Below are 26090 nucleotides of genomic sequence, written 5' to 3' on the forward strand. Positions count from 1 at the left end.
CGGAGGAGATATTAGGACTGGTGACTAAGGAGCGTCTTAAAGGAGGAGAGAGGCAGAAAGGTTTAGGGAGGAAATTCCAGATCTCAGGGCCTAGACAGCTGAAGGCATGGATATCAAAGGTAGGTTGAAGGACGTGGGGTATGCACAAAAGGCCAGAGTTGGAGGAGCACAGAGATCTCGGAGGGTTGTAGGGCTGGAGGAGGTTACAGAGATAAGGAGGGCGAACCCACGGAGGGATTTGAAGTTTATATGCTTAAAATAAACTCCTATGGATTTGTTGATGAGTTAAAATAATCCCTTCTGAATGACTCATTTACAGCTGTGCTAAGGATATAAATGTATCTAATGCTTACACTTGCTGGAATATACTACTCTAGTCAACTAGATTCAGAGGTGCTCCTCTAGTTTTCATTGGAAAAAATTTGTCTCAGAATAAACACTTCTGAGCAAAGTTAAGAAATCAAACATGGCAACAATAAAAAATGTTTCAGCATAAATCTGTAATCTCAATAGTGGTGATTTTTGCATTTCAAAGTGATCCATGACATTCACAAATGCGTCACTGGGGTAACAATCTGCATATCATAACCAGTAATTGTTTCCTGTGGCTGAAAGCCATGATCACCTAATGCACAACCAATTTTTAGTTGCCTTTCTGGCCACCACCATTTCTTCCCAATGATCTTTTTGAATTGCTCTCTTCAACCTCTATCCATCTTTTTTTTCCTGACGGATGTGACCAATTTAAATAGACAACCAACTTTCTACAAAGTGACTGAAAGTGAGACTTAATACAAAAGTGATTTATGTTAGAGAGTACATTTGAATTTGTTCTTCCTTTTATATTCCTCTCTTGCTTTCAGCTGAATGAGAAGAAAGTGGGGAAATCATTCATCTTTTATTACATATCTCTGGAAACACCCCTACTATTAGCTACCAATGGTTCCAAGATGGTCATGAGAATTAGGAGGAATAGGCCATACCGCCCCTCAAGCCTGCTCCGCCATTCAATAAGATCATGACTGATCTCCAACCTCAACTCCACGTTCCTGCCCAATCCCTAGATCCCTTGATGCCCCTAGTCATCTGTAAGCACATAAATCCAGTTAAACAACCATTACCTGCTTTAAAGACATTTAAAAAGGAACTTGTGGTTATACAGAATACCTCATCACATCCTCACGATCTTCCAAACTCTTTCACATCCAATTAATTACTTTTGAAATGTGCTAATATGTACAATGTGCACAGAGCAAGATCCCACAAACAACAAATGAGATGGATGACCAGTTAATATGTTTTTGGTGAGGGAGAAATTTTGGAACAAACTCTTCAAATAGTTACTCTTTATACACCTGAACAAGCAGATAGGGTCTCATTCAAAGTCTCATCCAAAAGACAATGCGGCGCTCCCGCAGTACTGCACTGCCTCGATCATATATTTAAGCCCTAGAGTAGGACTTTGAACGAACTCATAATCATCTGACACAGAGGCAAAGTGTTACCAACTGAACCAAGTTGACACTCGAGGTGAAAATTCTTTCATCTACAATGTTATGCAATTTTTTATTCATATTGAGACATATTAAAATGAACCAGTCATTTAGTGTTACATGGAGTTTGATAAAGTGCCAGCAAAGTTGAAGCCCATGGAATAAAAGGGACAGTGGCAGCATGGATACGAAATTGGCTAAGTGATAGGAAACAGAGAGTAGTGGAGAACGGTTGTTTTTCCAGACTGGAGGAAGGTATACAGTGGTGTTCCCCAGGGGTCGGTACTAGGACCACTGCTTTTCTTGATGTATATTAATGACTTGGACTTGGGTGTACAGGGCACAATTTCAAAATTTGCAGATGACACAAAACTTGGAAGTATAGTGAACAATGAGGAGGATAGTGATAGACTTCAAGAGGACATAAGACAGGCTGGTGAAATGGGCGGACACGTGGCAGATGAAATTTAGAAAAGTGCAAAGTGATACATTTCGGTAGGAACAATTAGGAGAAGCAATATAAACTGAAGGATACAATTCTAAAAGGGGATGCATGAACAGAGAGGCCTGGGGGTATATGTGCACAAACTGTTGAAGGTGGCAGGGCAGGTTGAGAAAGCAGTTAAAAAAGCATACGGGATCCTGGGTTTTATAAATAGAGGCACAGAATATAAAAGCAAGGAAGTTATGATGAACCTTTACAAATACTGGTTCGGCCTCAATTGGAGTATTGTGTCCAATTCTGGGCACCGCACTTTAGGAAGGATGTGAAGGCCTTAGAGAGGGTGCAGAAAAGATTTGCAAGAATGGTTTCAGGGATGAGGGACTTCAGTTACGTGGATAGACTGGGGAAGCTGGGGTTGTTCTCCTTAGAGCAGAGAAGGTTGAGAGGAGAATTAATAGAGGTGTTCAAAACCATGAGGGGTCTAGATAGAGTAGATAAGAGAGAAACTGTTCCCATTGGCAGATGGGTCGCAAACCAGAGGACAGAGATTTAAGGTGATTGGTAGAAGAACCAAAGGCGACATGAGGGAAAACTTTTTTACGCAGCGAGTGGTTATGATCTGGAATGCACCGCCTGATAGGCTGGTGGAGGCAGATTCAATCACGGCTTTCAAAAGGGAATTGGATACGTATCTGAAGGGAAAAAATATGCAGAGCTATGGGGAAAGGGTGGGGGAGTGGGACTGGCTGAAGTGCTCTTACAGAGAGCCGGCACGGGCTCGGCAGGCCGAATGGCCTCCTTCTGTGCTGTAACCATTCTATGATTCTATCTGTATTCTTCCAGCCAGATATGTGCTTAATTACTTACTTTTCTACTTGAAAGCAGTTCCAGAATCAGTCCAAAAGGGGTGCCCATCACTGGATCGCTCTCTCTGCCCTCTAACCCACCACTTCCCTACTTCAGAAGATGAGGCCAGAGATTTAAATTTAGTTCAGCACCTCAGAGTTAACTTGCTGTACAGTGAAGGAGAACTATGCAATCATACTATTTTGTTAATAAGCTGTAAGTCAAGGGGTCAATTACAAATTAAGTTCAACAGATGGTCTTAGATAAATTCTGTCTCTCAAACAGTACCGTCATCATCCATTTCCAGTCTTTTACGTACTGCACTCTTTCATGATGTCTTGCTTTCCAGTCTGTGAGGTGAAGGAAGCTTACATACAAGGTTTTGAAAATGTATCTTATCTCTAAAAAGCAATGACCTACTTCCTCAGTGCCACATGATTTCTAATTTAGGGTCAAACATTTAATTCAATACAAGAAATCAAAGACTTGGTCAAAACAAATCTACCTGATTCTCCTACTTTAAATGTGCAGCATTATTTGTAGGTGGTAGGAAGCTGGTTTAAGAAATGTCCTCATCATAATGATACTCTGCAGAACATTTTCTGCTAAACATATTTTAGAATATGTGTTTACAGCATTTTTACTTTAAAAAGAAATGACAGGACTTCAATACAATTTTTCTCCTTTGTCTCACATTCAAGAAATAGTCCAACATTCGTCATCAACTCCCTGAAGGGGTCTATTGGAAAATTCCTCTTTTTCTCATTTCTATATACACTGTGTCATAATCTTCCAAATGAAACATAGAAGGTAGGGGCAGGAGTAGGCCATTCGGCCCCTCGAGCCCGCTCCACCATTTAATGAGATCATGGCTGATCATCCAAATTCAGTACCCTGTCCCTGCTTTCTCCCCATATCCCTTGAGCCTCAAGAAATATATCCAACTCCTTCTTGAATATATTTAATGAATTGGCCTCTACTGCCCAGTGTGGCAGAGAATTCCACAGGTTCACCACTCTCTGGGTGAAGAAATTCCTCCTCATCTCAGTCCTAAATGGCTTATCCCTTATCCTTAGACTGTGACCCCTGGTTCTGGACTCCACTGCCATCGGGAACATCCTTCCTGCATCTAGTCTGTCCAGTCCTGTTAGAATTTTAAAAGTTTCAATGAGATCCCCTCTCATTCTTCTAAACTCCAGCGAATATAAGCCTAATTGACCCAATCTCTCTTCATACGTCATTCCTGCCATCCCAGGTATCAGTCTGGTGAATCCTCGCTGCACTCTCTCCATGGCAAGAACATCCTTCCTCAGATAAGGCGACCAAAACTGCACACAATACTGAAGGTGTGGTCTCGCCAAGGCCCTGTACAACTGCAGCAAGACATCCTCTCGCTATGAAGGCCAACATACCATTTGCCTTCTTACACGCCTGCTGCACCTGCATGCTTACCTTCAGCAACTGGTGCACAAGGACACCCAGGTCTCGTTCCACTTCCCCTTTTCCCAATCTATTGCTGTTCAGATAATAATCTCTCTTCCTCTTTTTGCCACCAAAATGGATAACCTCGCATTTATCCACATTATACTGCATTTGCCATGCATCTGCCCAATCACCCAACCTGTCCAAATCATATTGGAGTTTCTCTGCATCCTCCTCACAGCACACACGCCCACCCAGCTTTGTGTCGTCTGCAAACTTGGAGATATTACATCTAGTTCCCTCGTCTAGATCATTTATATATATTGTGAATAGCTGGGGTCCTAGCACCGATCCCTGCAGTACCCCACTAGTCACTGCCTGCCACTCGGAAAAAGACCCGTTTATTCCAACTCTTTGCTTCCTGTCTGCCAACCAGTTCTCTATCCAAGACAGTACCTTACCCCCAATCCCATGTGCTTTAACTTTACACGCTAATCTCTTATGCGGGACCTTATCGAAAGCCTTCTGAAAGTCCAAATACACCACATCCACTGGTTCTCCCTTATCTATTCTACCAGTTACATCCTCAAAAAATTCCAGTAGATTAGTCAGGCATGATTTAGCTTTTGTAAATCCATGTTGACTTTGTCCGATCCTGTCACAATTTTCCAAGTGCTCTGCTATTACATCTTTTATAATGGACTCTAGCATTTTCCCTACTACCGATGTCAGGCTTAAGGTCTATAATTCCCCGTTTTCTCTGTACCACCTTTTTTAAATAGTGGGGTTACATTAGCTATCCACCAATCCATGGGAACTGTTCGAGTCTATAGAATTTTGGATGACAACCAGCAATGCATCTACTATTTCTAGGGTCACTTCCTTAAGTACCCTAGGATGTAGATTATCAGGCCCTGGGGATTTATCAGCCTTCAATCCCGTCAATTTCCCTAACACCATTTCCCTACAAATACTGATTTCATTCAATTCCTCCCTCTCATTAGACCCTATGTTCCCCGACATCTCTGGGAGGTTATTTGTGTCCTCCTTTGTGAAGACAGAACCAAAGTATGTAATTAATTGGTCAGCCATTTCTTTGTTCCCCATTATAAATTCCACTGATTCTGACTGCAAGGGACCTACGCTTGACTTCACCAATCTTTTTCTCTTCACATATCTATAGAAGCTTTTACAGTCAGTTTTTATGTTCCCTGCAAGCTTACTCTCAATCTATTTCCCCCCTCTTAATTAATCCCTTTGTCCTCCTTTGCTGAATCCTAAACTGCTCCCAATCCTCAGGTTTGCTGCTTTTTCTGGCCAAATTATATGTCCTCTCCTTGCATCTTATGCTATCCCTAATTTCCCTTGTTAGCCACGGTTGAGTCACCTTTTTTGTTTTATTTTTATGCCAAACAGGGATGAACAAATTCTGTAGTTCTTCCATGCGATCTTTAAATGTTTGCCATTGCCTATCCACCGTCAACCCTTTAAGTAACATTCCCCAATCCAACCTAGCCAACTTGTGCCTCATACCATCATAGTTTCCTTCATTTAAATTCAGGACCCTAGTCTGAGTCAACTACTTCACTCTCCATCTTAATGAAGAATTCTATCATATTATGATCACTCCTCCCCAAGGGGCCTCGCACAACAAGATTGCTAATTAATCGTTTCTCATTACATAATACCCAGTCTAAGATGGCCTGATCTCTAGTTGGTTCCTCGACATATTGGTCCAGGAAACCATCCCATATACACTCTAGGAATTCCTCCTCCACAGTATTGTTACTAATTTGGTTAGCCCAATCTATATGTAGATTAAAGTCACCTATGATAACTGCTGTGCCCTTATTGCACGCGTCTCTAATTTCCCGTTTAATGCCATCTCCAACCTATCCTTTTGTGGTTTCAATTTGAGCAAAACATTTTTTTGCATTGCTCTTGCCTTCTAGAAACTACAATAGCTATGCTCTAATCTCCAGCCACAATTCCTAACTCAGCCATTCCTACCTTGTGCTGCGTAATGATCAGTAACCATTTTTATCAATTCAATTAAAATGTGAGCTCGTGGAACACTGGCTATATTTACAGTGAATTATAGTCCCTTAGTGAAGTCATGAGGGGTGCAAATTTTAGAAATGCCATAGATACCCTGGGGACTTTAGACAGATGAACAAAATGGTACGGTTTTGCAGTCAGCGGCGAAGGAATGGCACTCACCGTTCATTACGCTTATAGCTACCCACAAACTTTTCGCGGGCTTTTGAGCAGCAACTTACGGTTACTAGAGATAATTTCTAGTGCGGTATACTCTACAAGGGATCTGAGACCTGTGTAAGCAGGGCAAGCAACAGCATGGCTCTTCAACCAATCAGATTGAAGAATCCTCACTGAGACACGCAGATTCTAAACCAGGAAGTATACATTAGAATATTTAACTCATTCTAAAATCATCTACAGAAAGCTAAATAAAGAGAGAAAGAAAGATGGGATTAAGAGATGCAAGACAAAGAAAAATTAAAAATTTTTTTTTTTTTTAATTTGCGACAATAATTAAATTCTGATGGAATGAGACTCCACACTTGTAAAATTAAATTTTCAGTGCCAGAGATGTTTGTAATTATGAATGATCGTGCCATTTAAAATTCATTTATACCCGAATGCACCAGCCCGAAAATACAGCAATTTCACGCCCTTACATGGCTTTGAATGCAGAGACTATCAGCGAGGTATTGTTATAGCGCAGCCTGTAGAGGAGCAGGGTAACTCAGACAGCAACTGCCAGATTTCTGCATTTAACTGTGCATGTGCATACTCCAGAAGTTGCTGTCCAATTTACTCCATAATAACGGTGAGCACTGTTATTCCTAATGCAAAATCTAGGCCAATATACTTTCGTTTTAATATAGTGACTATCCCCAAGTCTTTTGTCATTGAGCAATGACAATTTTCCTAACTTGTCTTGTGTCTAACTAACTGAAGATTGAACCTTAGATATTTGATTACACTACCAGGATACTATATTTTCTGTCAAATCTCCACCCCAAACCAAGCTTTCTTGCGCCTGGTTAGCTCCTCTACAGTTTTTTTCAACTTCCCTTAATTAGATTGAGTTGGTGAAACCAACTTGTAAGAAAGTAGGAATATGAAAGCTTCATCTGAGCCCATATTCACTGTCTTAGGTGGTCCATTCTATAAATTAATTTTAACAATGAGAAGTCATTATTCTTAATTTCAGGTCTACCTTCACAATTCTAAAATATTGGATAAAGCAAGATTTAAGACTATTGCTGTGATAATTGACAGTCAATATAATCCAGAATGCAGAAAAGATAAAACAATTCAATTCTTCTACAAAACTTTATAGAATTTTTATGAGGTTGAAGGGACTAAAGGACTTCCTAGTCCTGAAGTCCAGGGCTACATTTGGATCTTTACAGATCTTTATGAAGGATTATGTCACATTAAATTTGTCCCTCTACTTCATCCACTTGCAATATTTTAAGTTTACATAGGATTACATAAAATATACGGCACAGAAACAGGCCATTCAGCCCTGCCAGTCCATGCCAGCGTTTATGCTCCACACGAGCCTCCTCCGGTCTTTCCTCATCTAATTCTCTCAGCATAACCCTCTATTCCCTTCTCCCTCATATGCTTATCAAACCTCCACTTAAATGCATCTTACTATTTGCCTCAACCACTCCCTGTGGTAGCGAGCTCCACATTTTCACCACTCTCTGGGTAAAGAAGTTTCTTCTGAATTCTCTATTGGATTTCTTGGTGACTATGTTATATTGATGACCTCTAGTTGTGCTTTTCCCCACAAATAGAAACATTCTCTCTGTATCCACTCTATCAAAACCTTTCATAATTTTAAAGACTTCTATTAGGTCACCCCTCAGCCTTCTTTTTTCAAGAGAAAAGAGACCCAGCCTGTTCATCCTTTGTATATGTATCATATATGTATACCCTCGCATTTCTGGTATCATCCTTGTAAATCTTCTCCGCACCCTCTCCAGTGCCTCTATATCCTTTTTATAATATGGCGACCAGAACTGTACGCAGTACTCTTAAGTGTGGTCTAACCAAGGTTCAATACAGGTTTAGCATAACTTCCCTACTTTTCAGTTCAATCCCTCTAAAAATAAACCCTTGTGCCTGGTTTGCTTTTTTTATGGCCTTGTTAACCTGTGTCACTAAATTTAGTGATTTGTGTATTTGTACTCCGAGATCTCTTTGTTCCTCTACCCCACCCAGACTCGCACCCTCCAAGTAATAAGTGACCTCCCTATTCTTCCTACCAAAATGTAATACCTCACATTTCTCTGTGTTGAATTTCATTTGCCAATTATATGCCCATTCTGCAAGTTTATTAATGTCTTCCTGTAATTTGTTGCAGTCCTCCTCAATATTAACTATTCCCCCCAATTTGGTGTCATCCGCAAATTTAGAAATTGTGTTTTTGATTCCAAAGTCTAATTCGTTAATATAAATTGTGCACAACAGTGGTCCCAGCACTGATCCTTGTGTAACACCACTACCTACCTTCTGCCAGTGAATAGCTACCCTTTACCCCTGCTCTCTGCTTTCTGTCTTGAAGCCAGCAAGCAATCCATTCTGCTACTTGTCCCCTGACTCTGCATTCTCTGACCTTATTCATTAGTCACTCTGCTTTTTACAAACTAACGTCTTTATACTAACTACAGATGTTGCAATCTCTAAACCTCAAGGCGTTCAATACTTCAAATGCAACCAAGGCACAAACTGCAAAATTTGCTGGATTACTTAACCTACAATGGCAGATTTCGTTTTTTTTGTATAGTTACAATCATTGTGGTTCTGTAACAAATGCCAGATGAGACAGCTATGGAGACCCAAATCCAACAGGGAAGGTCTGGCACACGCACAGACACATACATCGAGTATGGTCAATCAGGCTCAGCTGTGATGTCCCTTCATGATCAAATAGACTTCTAACATTCAACATTTAGCTTCCAATATTGAAAACTGGCCATGAAGTACTGGAGTGCTGCTGATGCTATGGAATCATACTCCAGCATAAGTGAACATCTTTAGGAGAGGAGGAATAAAAAGCATCTGAGCCAAAGATTTTCAAGAAAAAAATTAAACAAAAAAAGCGATTGAGTTATCAATCATCACCCAAGCAATCATCACCCAAAGCTCACGTTAACTTAAACAGATTGTTTAAGTAGAGTCTAGATGCCAGTCACCAAAAGTTTACTTTAATTATGGTGTATAGCTCCTGTAAAAAAAAATTAAGTTTATATTTAGTAATGGTAAATGGTTCAGCTATACAACCTGTTCATCCGGGTTAAAATAGATGACTGAAGAGCATTGTTTCCCCTTAACTCTTTTACAGCTTGTATGAAGTTTACAATGGCTGCAACAGTGAGCCCTTTCACAGCCAAGGCAAACACAAACTTGCTTGGCTCTCATTTCCCACTGATCGTCCCTTCAGGGACCAAGACAAAATCAGGGGCTCTGACATAATGTCCTGGACTTCCTAGCATCAAACTCTTCCATAAAGTAGCTGTATTGTGGTACCAGTACTGGGAAGTCCAAGACTTCATGGCAGAGTTCCCAATTTTGTTGTGTGGAAATTTGTATTTACTGCAGCCATTCTAAACATCATCAGTTGCTTAAGTCACCAAGCACTTACATTGAAACATAGAAGATAGGAGCAGGAGTAGGCCATTTGGCCTCTCGAGCCTGCTCCGCCATTCAATGAGATCATGGCTGAACATCCAAACTCAGTACCCTGTCCCTGCCTTCTCCCCATATCCCTTGATCCCTTTAGCTCTTGGACATAAAAAAAAGTCAAGGGCTGTGAAAAGCAACCAGTTTTTAAAAATCTCTCTCCAATGTTTTCTCCTCTTATTGCGAAAGTATTTCTTCATGATGAGGTATGATTCAATGGGTACTGACTGCCTTCCAGAACTCGTGTTACCAGACTGACCACCAACTGCACCCTATATCCTCTGTATTCACAAGTTGTAGAAAGAGACTACTACAGGTCAGCTTACAATATTGACAGAGCATAGCTCATTTATTTACATCAGAAAAAATATACACGATCCTGGGAAACCATCAAAGGTTTTGCACAGTAAACTCTATCACTTAACATAAACCTCCAAAAGGAAAAAACAGCTTTCTGTCAATTTGTGACATCCCACACTAATTAATTACTGACTGTTTAATCAACTTCCTTGCTTACAAAATGTGCTTTGCAGAAAATAAATTGAAATTAAATTCCAGATGGCTGCAGTGGAATAATAGAGAATAAAAATATTCCTGATGGGCTATTCCAGTGGTATGTGGAGATCACTGAAAAGAAAAGCAGACTTCTAAAAGGGAGGGGGAAATAACAATATTGTCCTTTTTTTCCACATTAACTTCAATTTAGCTTTTATTGAAGGTTGGTATTGTCCACGAGTGCATGCCATTGCATTTCTCGTTAAGTCTAAACATCTGTTCAGTTACATAGAAGGGAAATAATACCTTTGAAAGGTAGTAGCAGCAGGGGAGAGATATCAAATTTCTACTTCCATGCCAAAATTCAAAAACTTCTCAGCTCTCGAAATGAAAAAGCAAGGCACAAATTAAACACTTACCCATGCTGTGGATCAAGAGCAATAGCCCTTGGTTGATCAAGATCCTGCCAGAAAAGGACCTTTCGAGACATTCCATCGAGATTGGCAACCTCTATCCGATTAGTTTCAGAGTCTGTCCAATAGAGCTTCTTGCCTAACCAGTCACAAGCTAATCCATCTGGTGAAACCAGACCAGAGATGATCACTTTCTGCACATTCCCAGTTAGGTTCACGTATGTTTGTTTAATGGCTTCTTCACTCACGTCAGTCCAATAAATCACACCTTCAGAGTACAAAAAATCAACCGCAGCTGCATCCTCCAGACCACTGACGACTACAGTAGATTCAGGTCTCACTGTTTCTGCATCCACCAATCTGACGTCACGCCTATTAGCAAAAAGCAGCAGAGGTGATGCTATGGAGAAACAAGAAAATAGAGTTAGTTACCAGATTTTTTTATTTTACCAGCGCATCTTGAAAGTTTTTTTCCCCCCCCCCTATCCTTTTACGGCCAAACATCAGATCCCAATCATTTTCTGCCCAGGAGCAAGGCAGAACAGAGTATGATGGCCCAGCCTCAGACTTTCTTCCCTTGCTGGTGATGCAACCTGCCTACATTCAGCGTCCCCCAGCATAATCTTCAAGTGATATCAAAACACGCTCACATCCTTACAGCATAAAAAGTTGCTGCACCATTACACATCCCAAATAGACTGATCTTAAATACATGCTGCTGTAAATACTGTTTAAAAAGTTCAAATGACGTAATCAAGAAAATTATCCCCCATGAGAAAACCAATCTACTGGAGACAAGGCTACATTTATTCCTACCCCCCTCATTATTACATTTCAGTAACACTGGGGCAATACTTTGGATGTCACAAGAATTTGGCAATGGAACAAAATCCTATTATTTCTAAAATCCTAGCAACTACTGTACTGGTACAGTGCCCATCATTAGTTTATGCATATGATCTCAATCAGCAAACATCAGTTTCCTAATTCATAAAATACTAGTTCAGTTACATTTTTATCCAACCAAGAATTACTTTCAAATATAATATGGACACACTTCCACATTTAGTTTCTTGGATGCATTTCAGAAGGAGGCGGATTTATTGTGGTGCAGTATAATTTTCAAGTTTTCTTTATGGACTTATCCAGAACTGTAATTAACAGTTCTCAGAGTTTACCACAGGCTTTTTTTACAATAAACAATTTACCATATAGTAGTCCTATGTGTTTGGCTATATGGAAGGAGAGGGAAAGAGTAACAGCCTTTCAATAACGTTCTTCTGGTGCCAAAGTGTTTTTCCGTGGGTTCCCATGGAAGTGTGAGGGAGGGAACAGAGAGAGAGAGAAAACAAGTCACACCAGCTTGATTAATATGTTGGTGCACCAAGTAATCTCAAGATTGGCATATGTCTGGCAGGGGGATACCTACTTATACAGAAAGTGGTGCTCGCAAGTAGTAAATAGATTGAGTGTCAAAAAAGGAAAAAACTGATGAAAGGAACTACAGAAAACATGAAGATGAAAAAGACAGAGATAAAGACGAATTTAAATAGAACCTCAAACATTTTCAGGACATCCCAAAGTGCTCAACAGACAATAAACTACAGGTACTTCTGAGGTGTAGTCTCTGTTGTAATGTAGGGAAACGTGAAAGCCAATAGGTGCACAGCAAGATCCCACAAACAGCAATGAGAGAAATAACCAGATAATGTTTTTCAGTGATGCTGGTTGAGGGATAAACGTTGCCCAAGACACTGGGAGAACTCCCTTGCTCGTCTTCAAACTCTAGAAGACTATTTGAGCATACAAAATTTTTAAGTGATGATCAGGTTATAAAATGTGCTTCATACGTCAACTCAGAAAGCAATGTGCACATTGTCAGAGGTCATGGTACATCAGCAAAATGCTACAATTCACCACTGTGCAAAGCCTGGAGATTTTAAAGCTCCCTTTTCCCCTTCAAGTAACGATGCCACTGGATTTAGCAGTATTTGATCCTTTTGTACACATTACTCCAGTTCATAAGGAGGAATAGCAGCAATTGGGAAGAGACTGCTGGCATAAATTACCCAAAAGTGACAAATCCAATAGACTATGGAGCCCAATCAACTTTATTTTAATCACGGACATGTTTCCTGCCCAGTTTTGTAATTGGTTTACCTAGGCTCTGCTGGGAAATCCATTTCCACCTCTCCCTTGTGGCAGAGTAGGGAGCAGAACTACATGTCCAATGGCCAAGATAAAGGGGTGAATTTTGACTGGGGACATATTTGGGGTCACTTTAGCTCCTGGGCCACAGTTCAATTAAACAGGACAGTCTCTCACCTGAAACTGCTGGGAGTGATGTCAGGGCTGGTGGGCAGGAGCAAAAATTGGGTCAGGAGCCCAAGTATGCCAGGGACCCAAGGGAATGACCAATCCCTGACATAAAGCAAGCGAGGAGGGAGGAGATTGGCAACCGCTATAGGAGGGAGAGGCAAGGCCAGGGCTCAAGAGGCCCAAGGACGTCTTGCAGGTGTCATGGGGAGCACATTCCTGCTCCTCCTGGTCCACAGGGATGCCACAGAAAAGTTACATTTTCCTTGACCCCTTCTGGCTGCTCCACGAAGCCGGAATTTTTCGGCTGTTGGAGTTGCCCCATGTGGGCTCCTGAATGTGGAAGTTAAAATGTTGTCGTGGTACCGTTGATGTAATAGGGCAAATGTAAAGTAGGCTCCTGCCTGCCCGGAGCAGTCTGCCCTGGTCACAAATTAACCTAGCAAAGTTCTAATAGCAGCTTTAACAAGATCTTTGACTGAGCTATCTCCAGTATTCGCATTTACATAACTTGCTGTTAACAATATTACAAAGCACAAAATAAATGCTTTCATCAGGACCTTATGGTTACAAACTTATCCCAGAACTGATAAATATACAGGGATGTAAACTAACCTATATACGCATGGCAATTTTTATTAACTAAGTTAGGTCTTAGTAGCTCCTTGCCATCTGTTTGTGCACTGGAACAGAAGCAAGAAAAACAGCAGAAAGACAGGAGAGTATCTTAGTTAATGAGAACCATTTCCTCTGATCAAAATTAGTACTATAAAAATGAATGGGGGGTGGGGGGGGGAGAATAGAGAGGATCCCGTTAAGGAGAAAACACGTATTGAAAGGGAACATTAATGCACAGCAAGTACCCGCAAGTAATCTACAACTTTAAACATGATGATTATGGCTTTAAAGCTATCCCTCAGTTCAAGAGCTCCTCCTAGCAGCTCGGGAGCTTTTATTTAAAGAAATTATATAGCGCCTTTCACGACCACCAGATGTCCCAAAATGCTTTACAGCCAATGAAGTACTTTTTGAAGTGTAGTCACTGTTGTAATGCAGGAAACGCGGCAACCAATTTGCACACAGCAAGCTCCCACAAGTAGCAATGCGATAATGACCAGATAATCTGTTTTTGTGATGTTGATTGAGGGATAAATATTGGCCAGGACACCGGGGATAACTCCCCTGCTCTCCTTCGAAATAGTGCCATGGGATCTTTTACATCCACCTGAGAGCAGATGGGGCCTTGGTTTAACGTCTCATCCGAAAGACGGCACCTCCAAATTTAGGAAGAGTTTCAATACAGGTATCTTCCAATAAGACCGGATATGGGAAATCCAACAAGTTGTGTCAGTACTTAGTCTTGCAGCATTCTTGTTCATACATACTGGTCAGGAGCTGGTACTTTTAAACTCAATTTTACGGTGCTTTCTTGCAACCGACAGTATAACTCAACACAAACAAGCAAGCCTACACACCTTGTCCTTTAACCAAAGCCCGCACTACATAAAACTATACTTATGTTTACTAACCTATTTCTTTAGAAGGGGCAAGAGTGAGGCCATTTTCTTTTTTGTACTTAAGGTACAATTTATACAATACAAATACATGTAGTTAATTGTGCAATACTTTGATTTCAACAACAGCCAATTTGCGCATCTGGTCTCCAATCGTCTTGGATCCCCTTGCCATTGGACCAAGATCTTGCTCTGTCAAGCCCGTGTGGTAGCTGGTGTGCAACGGCCACCCCATGTTAAAAGAATTCACGCACAGGCATCTTCCACCCTTTAAAATGAAGTTCGGGACCTGGAACATCAGGACCCTCATGGACAACCCCAACAGTGACAGACCGGAATGCTGTACTGCTATCGTTGCCCGGGAGCTCAGACGTTTTGACATTGACATCGCTGCCCTAAGTGAGACCCAGTGGACAGGGGAAGGCCAGCTCAAGGAGCAAGGTGGTGGCTACACCTTCTTCTGGAAAGGCAAACCTGAAGAAGAACGCCGCCTCCATGGGGTAGGCTTCGCTATAAAAAATGAACTAGTTGGGCGTCTCAGTGACTCGTCTAGCGGTATAAACGAGCGCCTCATGACTCTTCGGCTCACCCTAGCCCGGAACCAGTGCGTTACGGTCATCAGTGCGTACGCCCCAACACTGGAAGCCACAGACGAGACCAAAGAGGAATTCTACTCCAGCCTCGAACAGCCTGTCCAGAGTTCTAACGGGCAACAAGCTGATCCTCCTTGGCGGCTTTAACACCAGAGTTGGAAAGGGCACAGACCTCTGGGGAGGTGTGATCGGCAGAGAGGGGGTAGGAAAAGCCAACTCCAACGGTACCCTCCTCCTGACGAAATGCTTAGAACATGTCCTTGTCATAACCAACACCTTGTTCCGGCAGAGAGACAAATACAAGGCTTCATGGCAGCACCCTCGCTCCAAGCACTGGCATCTGCTGAATTACGTCATCGTCTGAGCGAGGGAGTGCAAGGACATCCGCATCACCCACGCCATGACAGGAGCTGACCACTGCTGGACAGACCACCGCCTAATCCGCTCTGTCATCTCCATCAATGTAGCCCCAAAACAGCGGCGGCAACAGAAACAATGCCACAGGAAAATCAATGCTGGAGCACTCCAAGACCCCGCTAAGAAAGCCCTATTCAGCCTGCGCCTCACAAACAACCGTGGCCCAGAAATTCGGGTCGGAGGCTTCCCGCGGGTGCAAGCTTCCGACCTGCACTTACCTAGCGCGCCGGCCATTGTGCTGTGGGCCCGCGTGGGATTCCGATCCTGAGCCTCCTCCAACTGCTGGCGCGCAGTGCTTGCGTATCCCAGGGGCGCAGTTAGTTCGAAGCGTCCCCTGGGATCACGTGGGCCATGGAGAGCCAATGGTAGCAGGGAATCTGTATTCATAGATTTGACAGGAAGACCTGTCAAAACTATGAATACAATTCAGCCCCAAAAATCACTAAAACTTCAAATAAATTTTTTTTTTTTTTAAATCACATTTTTAAAATAACTATAAAATTACAGAAAATAACTTAAACAATAATTTAAATTTTTGAAAAAATTAATTACAGTTTCTAACGGGGCTAAAAATAAACTTACTTTTCTTTAAAGTATTTTAAAATAATAAACCTGTGGAAAAAATGTTTTAATTTTACTTAACTCATCACTTACCTTGTTAAAAGCAGGCCTTGCAACTGCTTTTTAAAAGTGTAACTACTGGAGACTTACCGTCCCGGAGAAAGCTGCAAAAAAAACCGGAAGTTCCAGGCGAACGCGCTGCCTCTCCGGCGCACGGTTTCGACCTGTGAACTCCTTCCTTTAAGGGAATGGAAGTTCCGGTTTCCCGCGCATGCGCAGTGCATGCACAAAACTGGCACTTTCGTTGGGCCAACGCGCGAGTACCCAGCGCGTACTCACCTGTGGGGACCCGAAGTTCTGGCCCAACCTGACTACTCCCAGTGATGCAGAGACACAGAGTCCACAGCGCCTGGTCTGCACTTAAGGCCTCCATAATCAACACCTGTGAAGAGACGCTCGATCACTCGACCAGGAGATCCGGGAGCTAATAAACCACAAGCGCAAGGCATTCCTGATCCGGAAACAGCAACACAACTCGAGAGCAAGAAAGCAGCTCTACCGCCGCCTGAAGGCCGAGGTCCAACAAAAAACTCACGACCTAAAGAACAGATGGTAGATGGAGAAAGCACAGGAGGTCCGGCAGCTAGCCGACAACCACGACGTGCGTGGATTTTTTAGCGCAGTCAAGACTGCCTACCCAAGGTCCTACCCCACTGCGGGCCAAGAACGGAGAGGTACTCATCAAGGACAGGGAGGCAGTCAGTGCCCACTGGAAGGAGCACTTCGAAGATCTCCTTAACCGAGACTCTGTCTTCAACGAGAGTGTCCTCAACTCCATACCTGCCACCATCTCAGAACCACCCCAGCCCGGCATGAGGTTGAAAAGGCCATCCAACAACTGAAGAACATCAAGGCCTATGGGGCAAATGGAATCCTTGCCGAGGCACTAAAGCATGGCAGAGAAGCACTACTGGCGCGAATTCATGAACTCATTTCACTTATCTGGAAGGAGGAGAGCATGCCAGGGGATCTCAGACGCCGTAATTGTGACCATCTTCAAGAAAGGTGACAAGTCCGATTGCGGTAATTACAGAGGAGTTTCCCTGCTGTCTGCCACAGGGAAAGTCATCGCAAGAATCCTCCTCAATCACCTTCTCCCAGTGGCTGAAGAGCTCCTCCCAGAGTCGCAATGCGGATTCCGCCCACTAACGGGCACAATGGACATGATCTTCACTGTGCACCAACCACTGTACATGGCCTTCTTTGACCTCACGAAGGCCTTTGACACTGTCAACCATGAGGGATTATGGAGTGTCCGCCTCAAATTCGGCTGCACTCAAAAGTTTGTCACCATCCTCCGCTTGCTTCACGACGACATGCAAGCCGTGATCCTGACCAACAGTCCCACCACAGACCCAATTCATGTGCAGACTGGGGTCAAGCAAAGCTGTGTCATCGCACCAACGCTCTTCTCGATGTTCCTTGCGGCAATGCTCCATCTCACCCTCAGTAAGCTCCCCACTAGAGTGGAGCTAATTTACAGAACAAACGGGAAACTGTTCAAACTCCGTCGCCTCCAGTCCAGATCCAAGGTCGTCCCATCCTCTCATCGAATTACAGTATGCAGACGACGCTTGCATCTGCGCACACTCTGAGGTCGAACTCCAAACCATCGTCAACACCTTCACCGAAGCGTACGAGAGCATGGGCCTTACACTAAACATTCGTAAGACAAATGTCCTCTACCAACCTGCCCCCACCACACAGTACTGCCCCCCGATTATCAAAATCCACGACAAGGCCTTGGACAACGTGGACCACTTTCCATACCTTGGGAGCCTACTGTCAACAAGGGCAGACATCGATGACGAAGTCCAACACCGCCTTCAGTGTGCCAGTGCAGCCTTCGGTCGCCTGAGGAAGAGAGTGTTTGAAGACCAGGACCTCAAACCCGGCACCAAGCTCATGGTCTACAGAGCAGTAGTGATACCCGCTCTCCTGTATGCCTCAGAGACATGGACCATGTACAGCAAGCACCTCAAAACACTGGAGAGATACCACCAACGCTGCCTCCGCAAGATCCTGCAAATCCATTGGCAGGATAGGCGCACCAACGTCCGTGTTCTCGCTCAGGCCAACATCCCCAGCATTGAAGCTTTGACCATGCTCGATCAGCTCCGATGGACGGGTCACATCGTCGGCATGCCTGATACGAGACTCCCAAAACAAGCGCTCTACTCGGAGCTCCGGCACGGCAAGAGAGCCCCAGGTGGGCAGTGGAAACGCTTCAAGGACACCCTCAAAGCCTCCTTGAAAAAGTGCAACATCCCCACCGACAAGACCGCACAAAGCGGAGGAGAAGCATCCGGGAAGGCGCCGAATACCTCGAGTCTCTTTGCCGGGAGCAAGCGGAAGCCAAGCGCAAGCAGCGCACGTCAACCCAAGCACCCCACCCACCCGCTCCTTCAACCACCGTCTGCCCCACCTGTGACAGAGACTGTTGGTCCCGCATTGGACTCATCAGTCACCCGAGAACTCATTTTTAATGTGGAAGCAAGTCATCCTCGGTGCCGAGGGACTGCCTAAGAAGAAGACTTTGATTAGATTTAGGGGAAGAGAGAAGTCACTCTGTTCCCATTCATTCCAATTACATTCAGTAATTCACAGAACACAAAACCGTTGAGAGTTTGTTGTTCACCCAGCCCTTTTGGTAAACGCTTGAAAAGACAGATACCGAGAGATTCCGCTTTGGGCGCAATCGGCAATCCGGACGCTAATCACACTCAAAATTGCGCTAGTTTTCAGACGTGATTGCTCAAGTTTCCGCTCAAACTCATTTGCATATCGGCAAACGTAAAATCTGCCCTGAACCAGCACAATCGGGCAGTGTTTAAGAACGCATTTTCTTTTAATTGCCTTAAAAAAAATATTGCTGGATATATTTAAGAGTGGTAACCTGGTGCAGTTTTATTAATACAGCTGAAAATGGGTTTATCACAAAAAATAAGCATTTTTAATCAGTGTCTAGCAATTTTTCCCCTAATTTTTTGGGGGCCGCTGTGTGGGACCTCGAGACAGCGGCACGGCCACATAACTTAAAGGAAACGTGGTGTCTCGTCCACCACCGGTGAGTAACCCAATTTTAAATAACTGAAAATGACTTTAAAAACTATACAGAACCATTTCACTAGTTTCATTGGTGTAGTTAGTTTGAGTAAATTAAATATATTTTAATATTTAAAAGCTTTTAAAAAGGTGCCTATTAGTGTCGTTGCACCTAAAAATGGCAACTTAATTTGATGAGCCTCCTCAACGGCCCGCAAACAGCTGCTAATAGCAGAAATGCGCCATAGTGATTCATTCGATCTGGGGGCATGGCCAATTTTATGGGCGGGGCCGCCTTCCAGCTCATGCTTTTTAAACCAGCGCAAAAGATCGCAGAAACTCTATTTGCGCTGGATATAACTTGCGCTTGAAATTCCGCAATCTTTGGCCGATTTCACTAAGGCCAGCCCAGCCGCAGTTCAGAGTCTCGGGTGGTGATTATGCATATGTCATCTATATGTATAGCAATGAACAAAAATGATGAGCACTAGAAGATTCAGGGGGTTAGAAGGGTATGTTCCCCTTTGAAGTTCAACTAATTTCTTCAAAAACGTAAAAATAAAATGTCTTAACATCTTAGAAGACAAAGTTGTAATGGTTTGTAACAGTTCCTTTCCTGTATCTCAACCAGACAGTAATTACAGTATGATAATCAGAATTTACATTTGTCCATCTGTTACAAATAACAGATTCCATGACTTGGATTGAAAAGTTAAATGGAAACTATCAAACTTGCAGGGGATACCAAACTGAGAAGGCAGCTGTAGAACTATAAAACATGTAAACTGATGATTAATTTGAAGTAACAAGTATTTTACTTAAATAGCTAAGCATGAAGCTGAAAATAGATCCAAATTATATAAACTGTCAAAAAAGATCATGTGGAAACTGTATTTTGCCCAGCTTAGACCACAACTTCTGTAGTGTCTATCTCTTGTCACCAACACACATGGGGACATTCAAGTCGTGGAAAAGAGCACCGAGGCTGATCCCCAGCATCAATTATGAGAAAAGACTGGAGAAACCTGGGCCTTTTGAACTGAGGTGAAGAGAGGTATAGAAGATAGTACTGTAAACAGTATTGGATAGGTAAATAAATTCATGTCAGTACTTCAAATTAAACCACGACAGGGGCACAGGTGCTAGCTAATAAAAGGGAAATGCAGGGCTGATGTCAGGAAGTTTTATTTTCCCCACACAGAGTGAGCAATATATGGATTGGTTGGGTAGTGGAAGGAAAAATCTGAAATCATTTCAGAAATAATTCGATGTTGTGATGAAGGGTGGTGCAGAGTGGGGAGACCGTTAGGTCTTTCCAGATGGATGAGCTAAAATGGGCCAAATGGTCTTCCCCATTTGTATGGAGCTTGTGATCAAAGAGACTTCTGTAATTAAGTGGGCAATTTTAACTTAATCCACCCGTGGGGGAAGGGACGAGGTTGGGTGCAAGGCTGGTTTTACACCCTGCCCCATTTTACTCTCCATTGAAGTCATATTGGGCAGAGTGTAAAGCGGGCAGTCCATCCAGTCCCGTGGGTTTCCCCCCCCGCTGAGTTAGGTTAAAATTATCCTGCCACCCCCAAAGAGTCAGAGTTTCTCAGCAGCCACTTTAGTTTCCAATAAAGCACTCGAGTCCATTTTAGAATTTGGGTTCCACTATTTTTAAAAGACTGACATACTTAAAAGATAACAGAAAATGCTGGAAAAACTCAGCAGGCCAGGCAACATCCGTGGAGAGAGAAATAGAGTCAACGTTTCAGGTCGAAACCCTTTGTCAAGACTGAAAAAGCACAGGAAATGAAACAAATTAAAAGGCCAGTTTGGAGGCTGAGAGAGAACAAAAGAGAAGTGAAGAGACATTAAGAGGTATTCAAAACGAGACGAGATGGTGATAGGACTAGTGGAGACAAAAGACGGCTCTAGATTAGGTGTGAAATGTGCTGGCAGAATGGGAGACAGCTGCCATGTGGGAGAGAAAAAAAGGCGGGGGGGGGGGGGGTGGAGGGCCAAAACAAAGGTGTGGATAAAAAATAAGTACAAATGTAATAGGGGCCGAGGTTATGATCTGAAATTGTTGAACTCGATATCGAGTCCGGAAGGCTGCAGAGTGCCTAATCGGAAGATGAGGTGCTGTTCCTCGAGTTTACGCTGAGCTTCCATGGAACAATGCAAGAGGCCGAGGGCGGTGAGGTCTGAGTGGGAATGGGGCGGTGAATTAAAATGGCAGGCGACCGGAAGCTCGGGGTCACCCTTACGAACTGAATGGAGGTGTTCCGCAAAGCGGTCACCCAATCTGCGTTTGGTCTCCCCAATGTAGAGGAGACCGCATCGTGAGCAGCGAATACAGTATACACTTCTCTTTTGTTCTCTACCAGCCTCCAAACTGGTCTTATAATTTGTTTCATTTCCTGTGCTTTTTCAGTCTTAACAAAGGGTTTCGACCTGAAACGTTGACTCTATTTCTCTCTCCACGGATGTTGCCTGGCCTGCTGAGTTTTTCCAGCATTTTCTGTTGTTACTTTGGATTTCCAGCATCTGCAGTATTTTGCTATCATACTTAAAAGATATACGTTTTATATATTTCTATGATAAGCATATATATATATATAATATATGCTTAACAGGACAAGAATTTTATTTTCATCATAAGAACTACATATATTTTATTAAAACTGCTTAAGTACCAAACAGTAGCAGCAAGGTTGGAGGTAAAACCATACAGAATATAAATGGGTGTTTTGATCAAAAGCAGTTCGTGCTTGTCAAGACTCAGAATCACATCCCAATCATTATTCAGACCACAGAATGGCATATTACTCTATTAGTCAAAATTCACCTGTGAACAAGTAGGCTACTGGAAAGGAGTAAATTCCATGACCAAGTTCTCTAATATGTACTTACTGAAAACTATGCATTTTTATTAAAGAGAGGGTTGGAAGATTAATCTGTAAATAATGTGCTTTTTTTATTTTTACAGCCGAAACCATTTGCTGAAGACTGCTGAGAGATTCATTGAGCAGTCAATGTTGCAGTTCACTCTTCATAATGCAGCATTTGAAATTCAGCTGTCAACGAGTGCCTGCTGAGCCAGTGAAGGACTAAAACATAACCTTCAAAGAATGGCGAGACGTGTTGTGACTGTTAGATTCCAACAGTGTTTAGAGCTGTTAAAGTTATTTAGTTTCGTAACTGGATATTCCATTAATTATATGATTCAATCAACTCTTTGGTACATCCTATAACATAACAGAGCACATTACCATATGTATGACCTAAAAATTGTATGGGTACCCACAGACCATCACCACCAGGTCTACTGTCAGTCAAAGCTGGATAGTAACTGTGCTGGCTAGCTTGTAAGCAGAATTTTCATGGCCTGCTCAGGAGTCTCCGAGTTGGGAGATAATGCTATCAGTCGAGTTACTGATGGAGTCAGGCTACCAGAAAGCGGCATTTTGAAACAAAAAAAATTCAGATAAGCACTTAGTAACACATGAGCATTAGTATGCTGTGCCACAGAGTTTCATGGTGTTCGACTTTATGCATACAGTACGCTCCTGATGCGACCAAGAAATAGCACTGACCAAGGACTGACTGCTTCACAACCTAGGGGTGGGGGTTCAGGGGGGAGGTTGGCTTCACTTACACCACGTAGCAGCTTATGGACATCTTAGCTTTTCAAAGATCTTTACAGTTAAAGAAAACATGTTTTTTTGCCAGATGCTTGATTAGGAATTTTAACATTTCAAATAATTAATAATAGTTAACAGAGAAAATGCAATATTGAGGACACCACAGACAGTGCTGAAGATCAGCATTTGCAAGTTAGGTTCATAGTAGCTAACTTGGTGAGAAACTAAATTTGGTTGTTTTCTTTCTCCATTTCAAGTTCAGGCCTAAGTAACATAAACAATCGCTGACTTATTCGTTTAGCATTTGCCAGATATACCCAATTTGAGAATTAGATGCAAGAATGTTTTTGTTAAGCTGTCTCTTGTTCATTGGGAACTAAACAAACTGTCAGGACTTACAATTTTGAGCCTGGTTTTCAAAGAGAGGAAATCAAACTCTAACTAAACTGTCCACGCTGGATATGAATCCAGGTCTCGGAGGACAGGGTTCCAAACAGTGCTCCGCCCAATCCTGCAACAGCAAACATTTCAGGTTTCCTAACTTGTAAATTTATCTTACTGAATCCTCCCTGCAAAAAAAGTGCAAAATGGGGTACGTTCCAAGAATAAATAGCTTCACAAAATTTCCATTAACTTCTGCATCCATCAAGAACGCCAAGTAAAACTGGGATTTTAATCAAGAAAACTCAGGAGCCCAGTGACTCACTGTTGTGGGCAACTGCAAATTATTTGTCAATAAATTTGCACTAATGGTATCACAGTCCTTGTGTACACTTTATTATGCCTTAAGGACATGAAGCACATTAACAGCTGGCAGCATTACTGACAGCCACTACCTGGCCGACACGCCTGCGAAAAGTTGGAATAGTATCTATTAAAAACAAAAGACGCAAAGCGTGATTAAAAGGCCATCACCTAATCTGGGCTCCACTGCTCCTAAACCTCTCGCAGTTAAGGAAGTCATCAGAACACCGTAACTGAGCAACAGCTGCGGAAATACCAGGTACGCCCACATATCTATTCATAACAATGGCAAAGCAAGTAATAGATTTTAAAATTGAAGTGGTCCAAGACAGTGTAAAGATAAATGGATTATGGTTCTAAATTCATGGGAACGAGGTAGGTCTGTATACAAGCCAATGGTAAGGAGCTGGAAAATCTTCAATGCAGTAGCTTGACAATCAAATCTCATTAAAAATGCTAAACTTCACCTTTGGGCATTCTTTTTATACTCTGCTCGCTATGCTAAGTATGGCCGAGAAATTACTGTTGCAGATATTAGCAGAGAAACACTGCACATTTGTACGATATTCCACTGCTATTTTGGCAGATTTGAAGTAAATGGTAACACCTGTTAAAATAGTGGACACACAAATGCATTAAGCAATCATTAGCCAACATTGAATATAGATTTATATTCAGGAATGTTCATGTTGCATAACAAATCAGGGTTTTGTACTCTTTTGAACTTCTCAATGTAAATCTTTCCAGCATTACTCCTGTTGCAAATCTCACTATATTCAGTACTTATCCTTACAACACAACCTCTTTATTTTTTTAAGTGTACGTTTCATGCTGGATTAAGGACGAAGCACCAATTAAAATCCAAGGCACATCACAGGACTTTAATAGTTAAAGGACCTTTTACGAGCAGAAAATCTGATGGAACATCGACAACAACCATTTGTCGGCAAATCTACATAAATGGAAGCACAAGCCAACAATGACAGTTTGAGATCTTGCAAAGTGCCATTTCTGCTCACCTCACACAACAACTGCAGGGTTACCAAAATGTGCAAAAACTACTTTTTGGATTAAAGTGATGAGGCCAGAATTGTTGTCAAAATAATGGCACCATTTTTTAATGTGCAAATGTTGCAGCAACTTCAGACGCGGGGCAGGTGCATGATTAAACTCAAATATCCAGAAGTTGCTGTCCGCGGTGCACCACTCCACCGTTAGCGTAAACGCCATCTCGCTGACTGGCTCATCACTGAAATACCTTGAATGACGTGAAGTTGCTCGGCAGATCAGAACTAATCGCGTAACAAAAATTTAAGTCATGTCCATTCCTGTCTATGTACCCTTTTAATGACATAAGAAGTGTTAATTGTTGCCAAACAACCTCTCTGGTACTGAAAATTAACTATTACATGTGTGGAGTCTCATTCCTTCAGGTTTTAATTGTAGTTAGAGATTTTAAAAATGTAAAATGTAAAAAATGTTAAATGGCGCACAAGGCCAGAATTGGAGAAATGCAGAGATCTCAGCGTTTTGTAGGGATGGAGGAGGTTACAGAGATAGGGAGGGCCAAAGCCACAGAGGGATTTGAAAACAAGGATGAGAATTTTTAAATCAAGCTATTGCCGGACTGGGAGCCAATTGTAGGTCAGCGAGCACAGAGGTGATGGGTGAAAGGGACTTGGTGCGAGTTAGGATACGGGCAGCAGAGGTTTGGATGAGTTCTAGTTTCCTGAGGGTGCAAGGTGGGAGGTCGGCCAGGTAAGCATTGGAGAAGTCGGGTCTAGAGGTAACAAAGACATGGCTGAGGGTTTCAGCAGCAGATGAGCTGAGGCAGAGGCGGAGGCGGGCGATGTTACGGAGGTGGAAGTAGGCAGACTTGCAGATGGAGCGGATATTGGGTGGAAGTTCTGCTCCGATGTGCACCAACGGGTCACATTTAACTCTCACACACACAAAACAAAGTCACATATACTAAGACAAGGACAAATAAGGTGCAAAGGCTACATGCACAACATAAATGATTTACACAAAAACAACTTGTATTTATACAGCACCCTTAAGTAGTAAACCATCCCAAGGTGCTTCACAGGAGCGTTATCAAACAAAATTGGAAACCGAGCCACATAAGGACATATTAAGACAGGTGACCGAAAGCTTGGTCAAAGAAATAGGTTTTAAGGAGCATCTTAAAAGGAGGAAAGGTAGCGAGGCAGAGAGGTTTAGGGAGGGAATTCCAGAGCTCAGGGCCGAGGCAGCTGAAGGCACGGCCACCAATGGTGGAGTGATAAAAATCGGGGACGCACAAGAGGCCAGGATTGTACAATGCAAAGTACATAAACAACTCCCTACCAATCTCTGTATTCAATGAAAGAA

General features: G+C 42.6%; 1 protein-coding gene across 1 annotated transcript in view; it reads right to left on the reverse strand.

The window, feature by feature from the left end:
* The window catches only part of lrp5 (low density lipoprotein receptor-related protein 5), a 240912-nt gene that overhangs the window by 185105 nt on the left and 29717 nt on the right, over window positions 1-26090 (reverse strand). Inside the window, exon 2 of the mRNA XM_086007994.1 lies at window positions 10842-11235. Coding sequence (XP_085864120.1) covers window positions 10842-11235 — 394 coding nt within the window. The remainder of the gene's footprint in view (window positions 1-10841; window positions 11236-26090) is intronic.

This window comes from Somniosus microcephalus, chromosome 15 (genome assembly GCF_052327205.1).
Source record: "Somniosus microcephalus isolate GS21.2 chromosome 15, FLI_Smic_1.0, whole genome shotgun sequence".
In the NCBI taxonomy this organism is placed as follows: domain Eukaryota; kingdom Metazoa; phylum Chordata; class Chondrichthyes; order Squaliformes; family Somniosidae; genus Somniosus; species Somniosus microcephalus.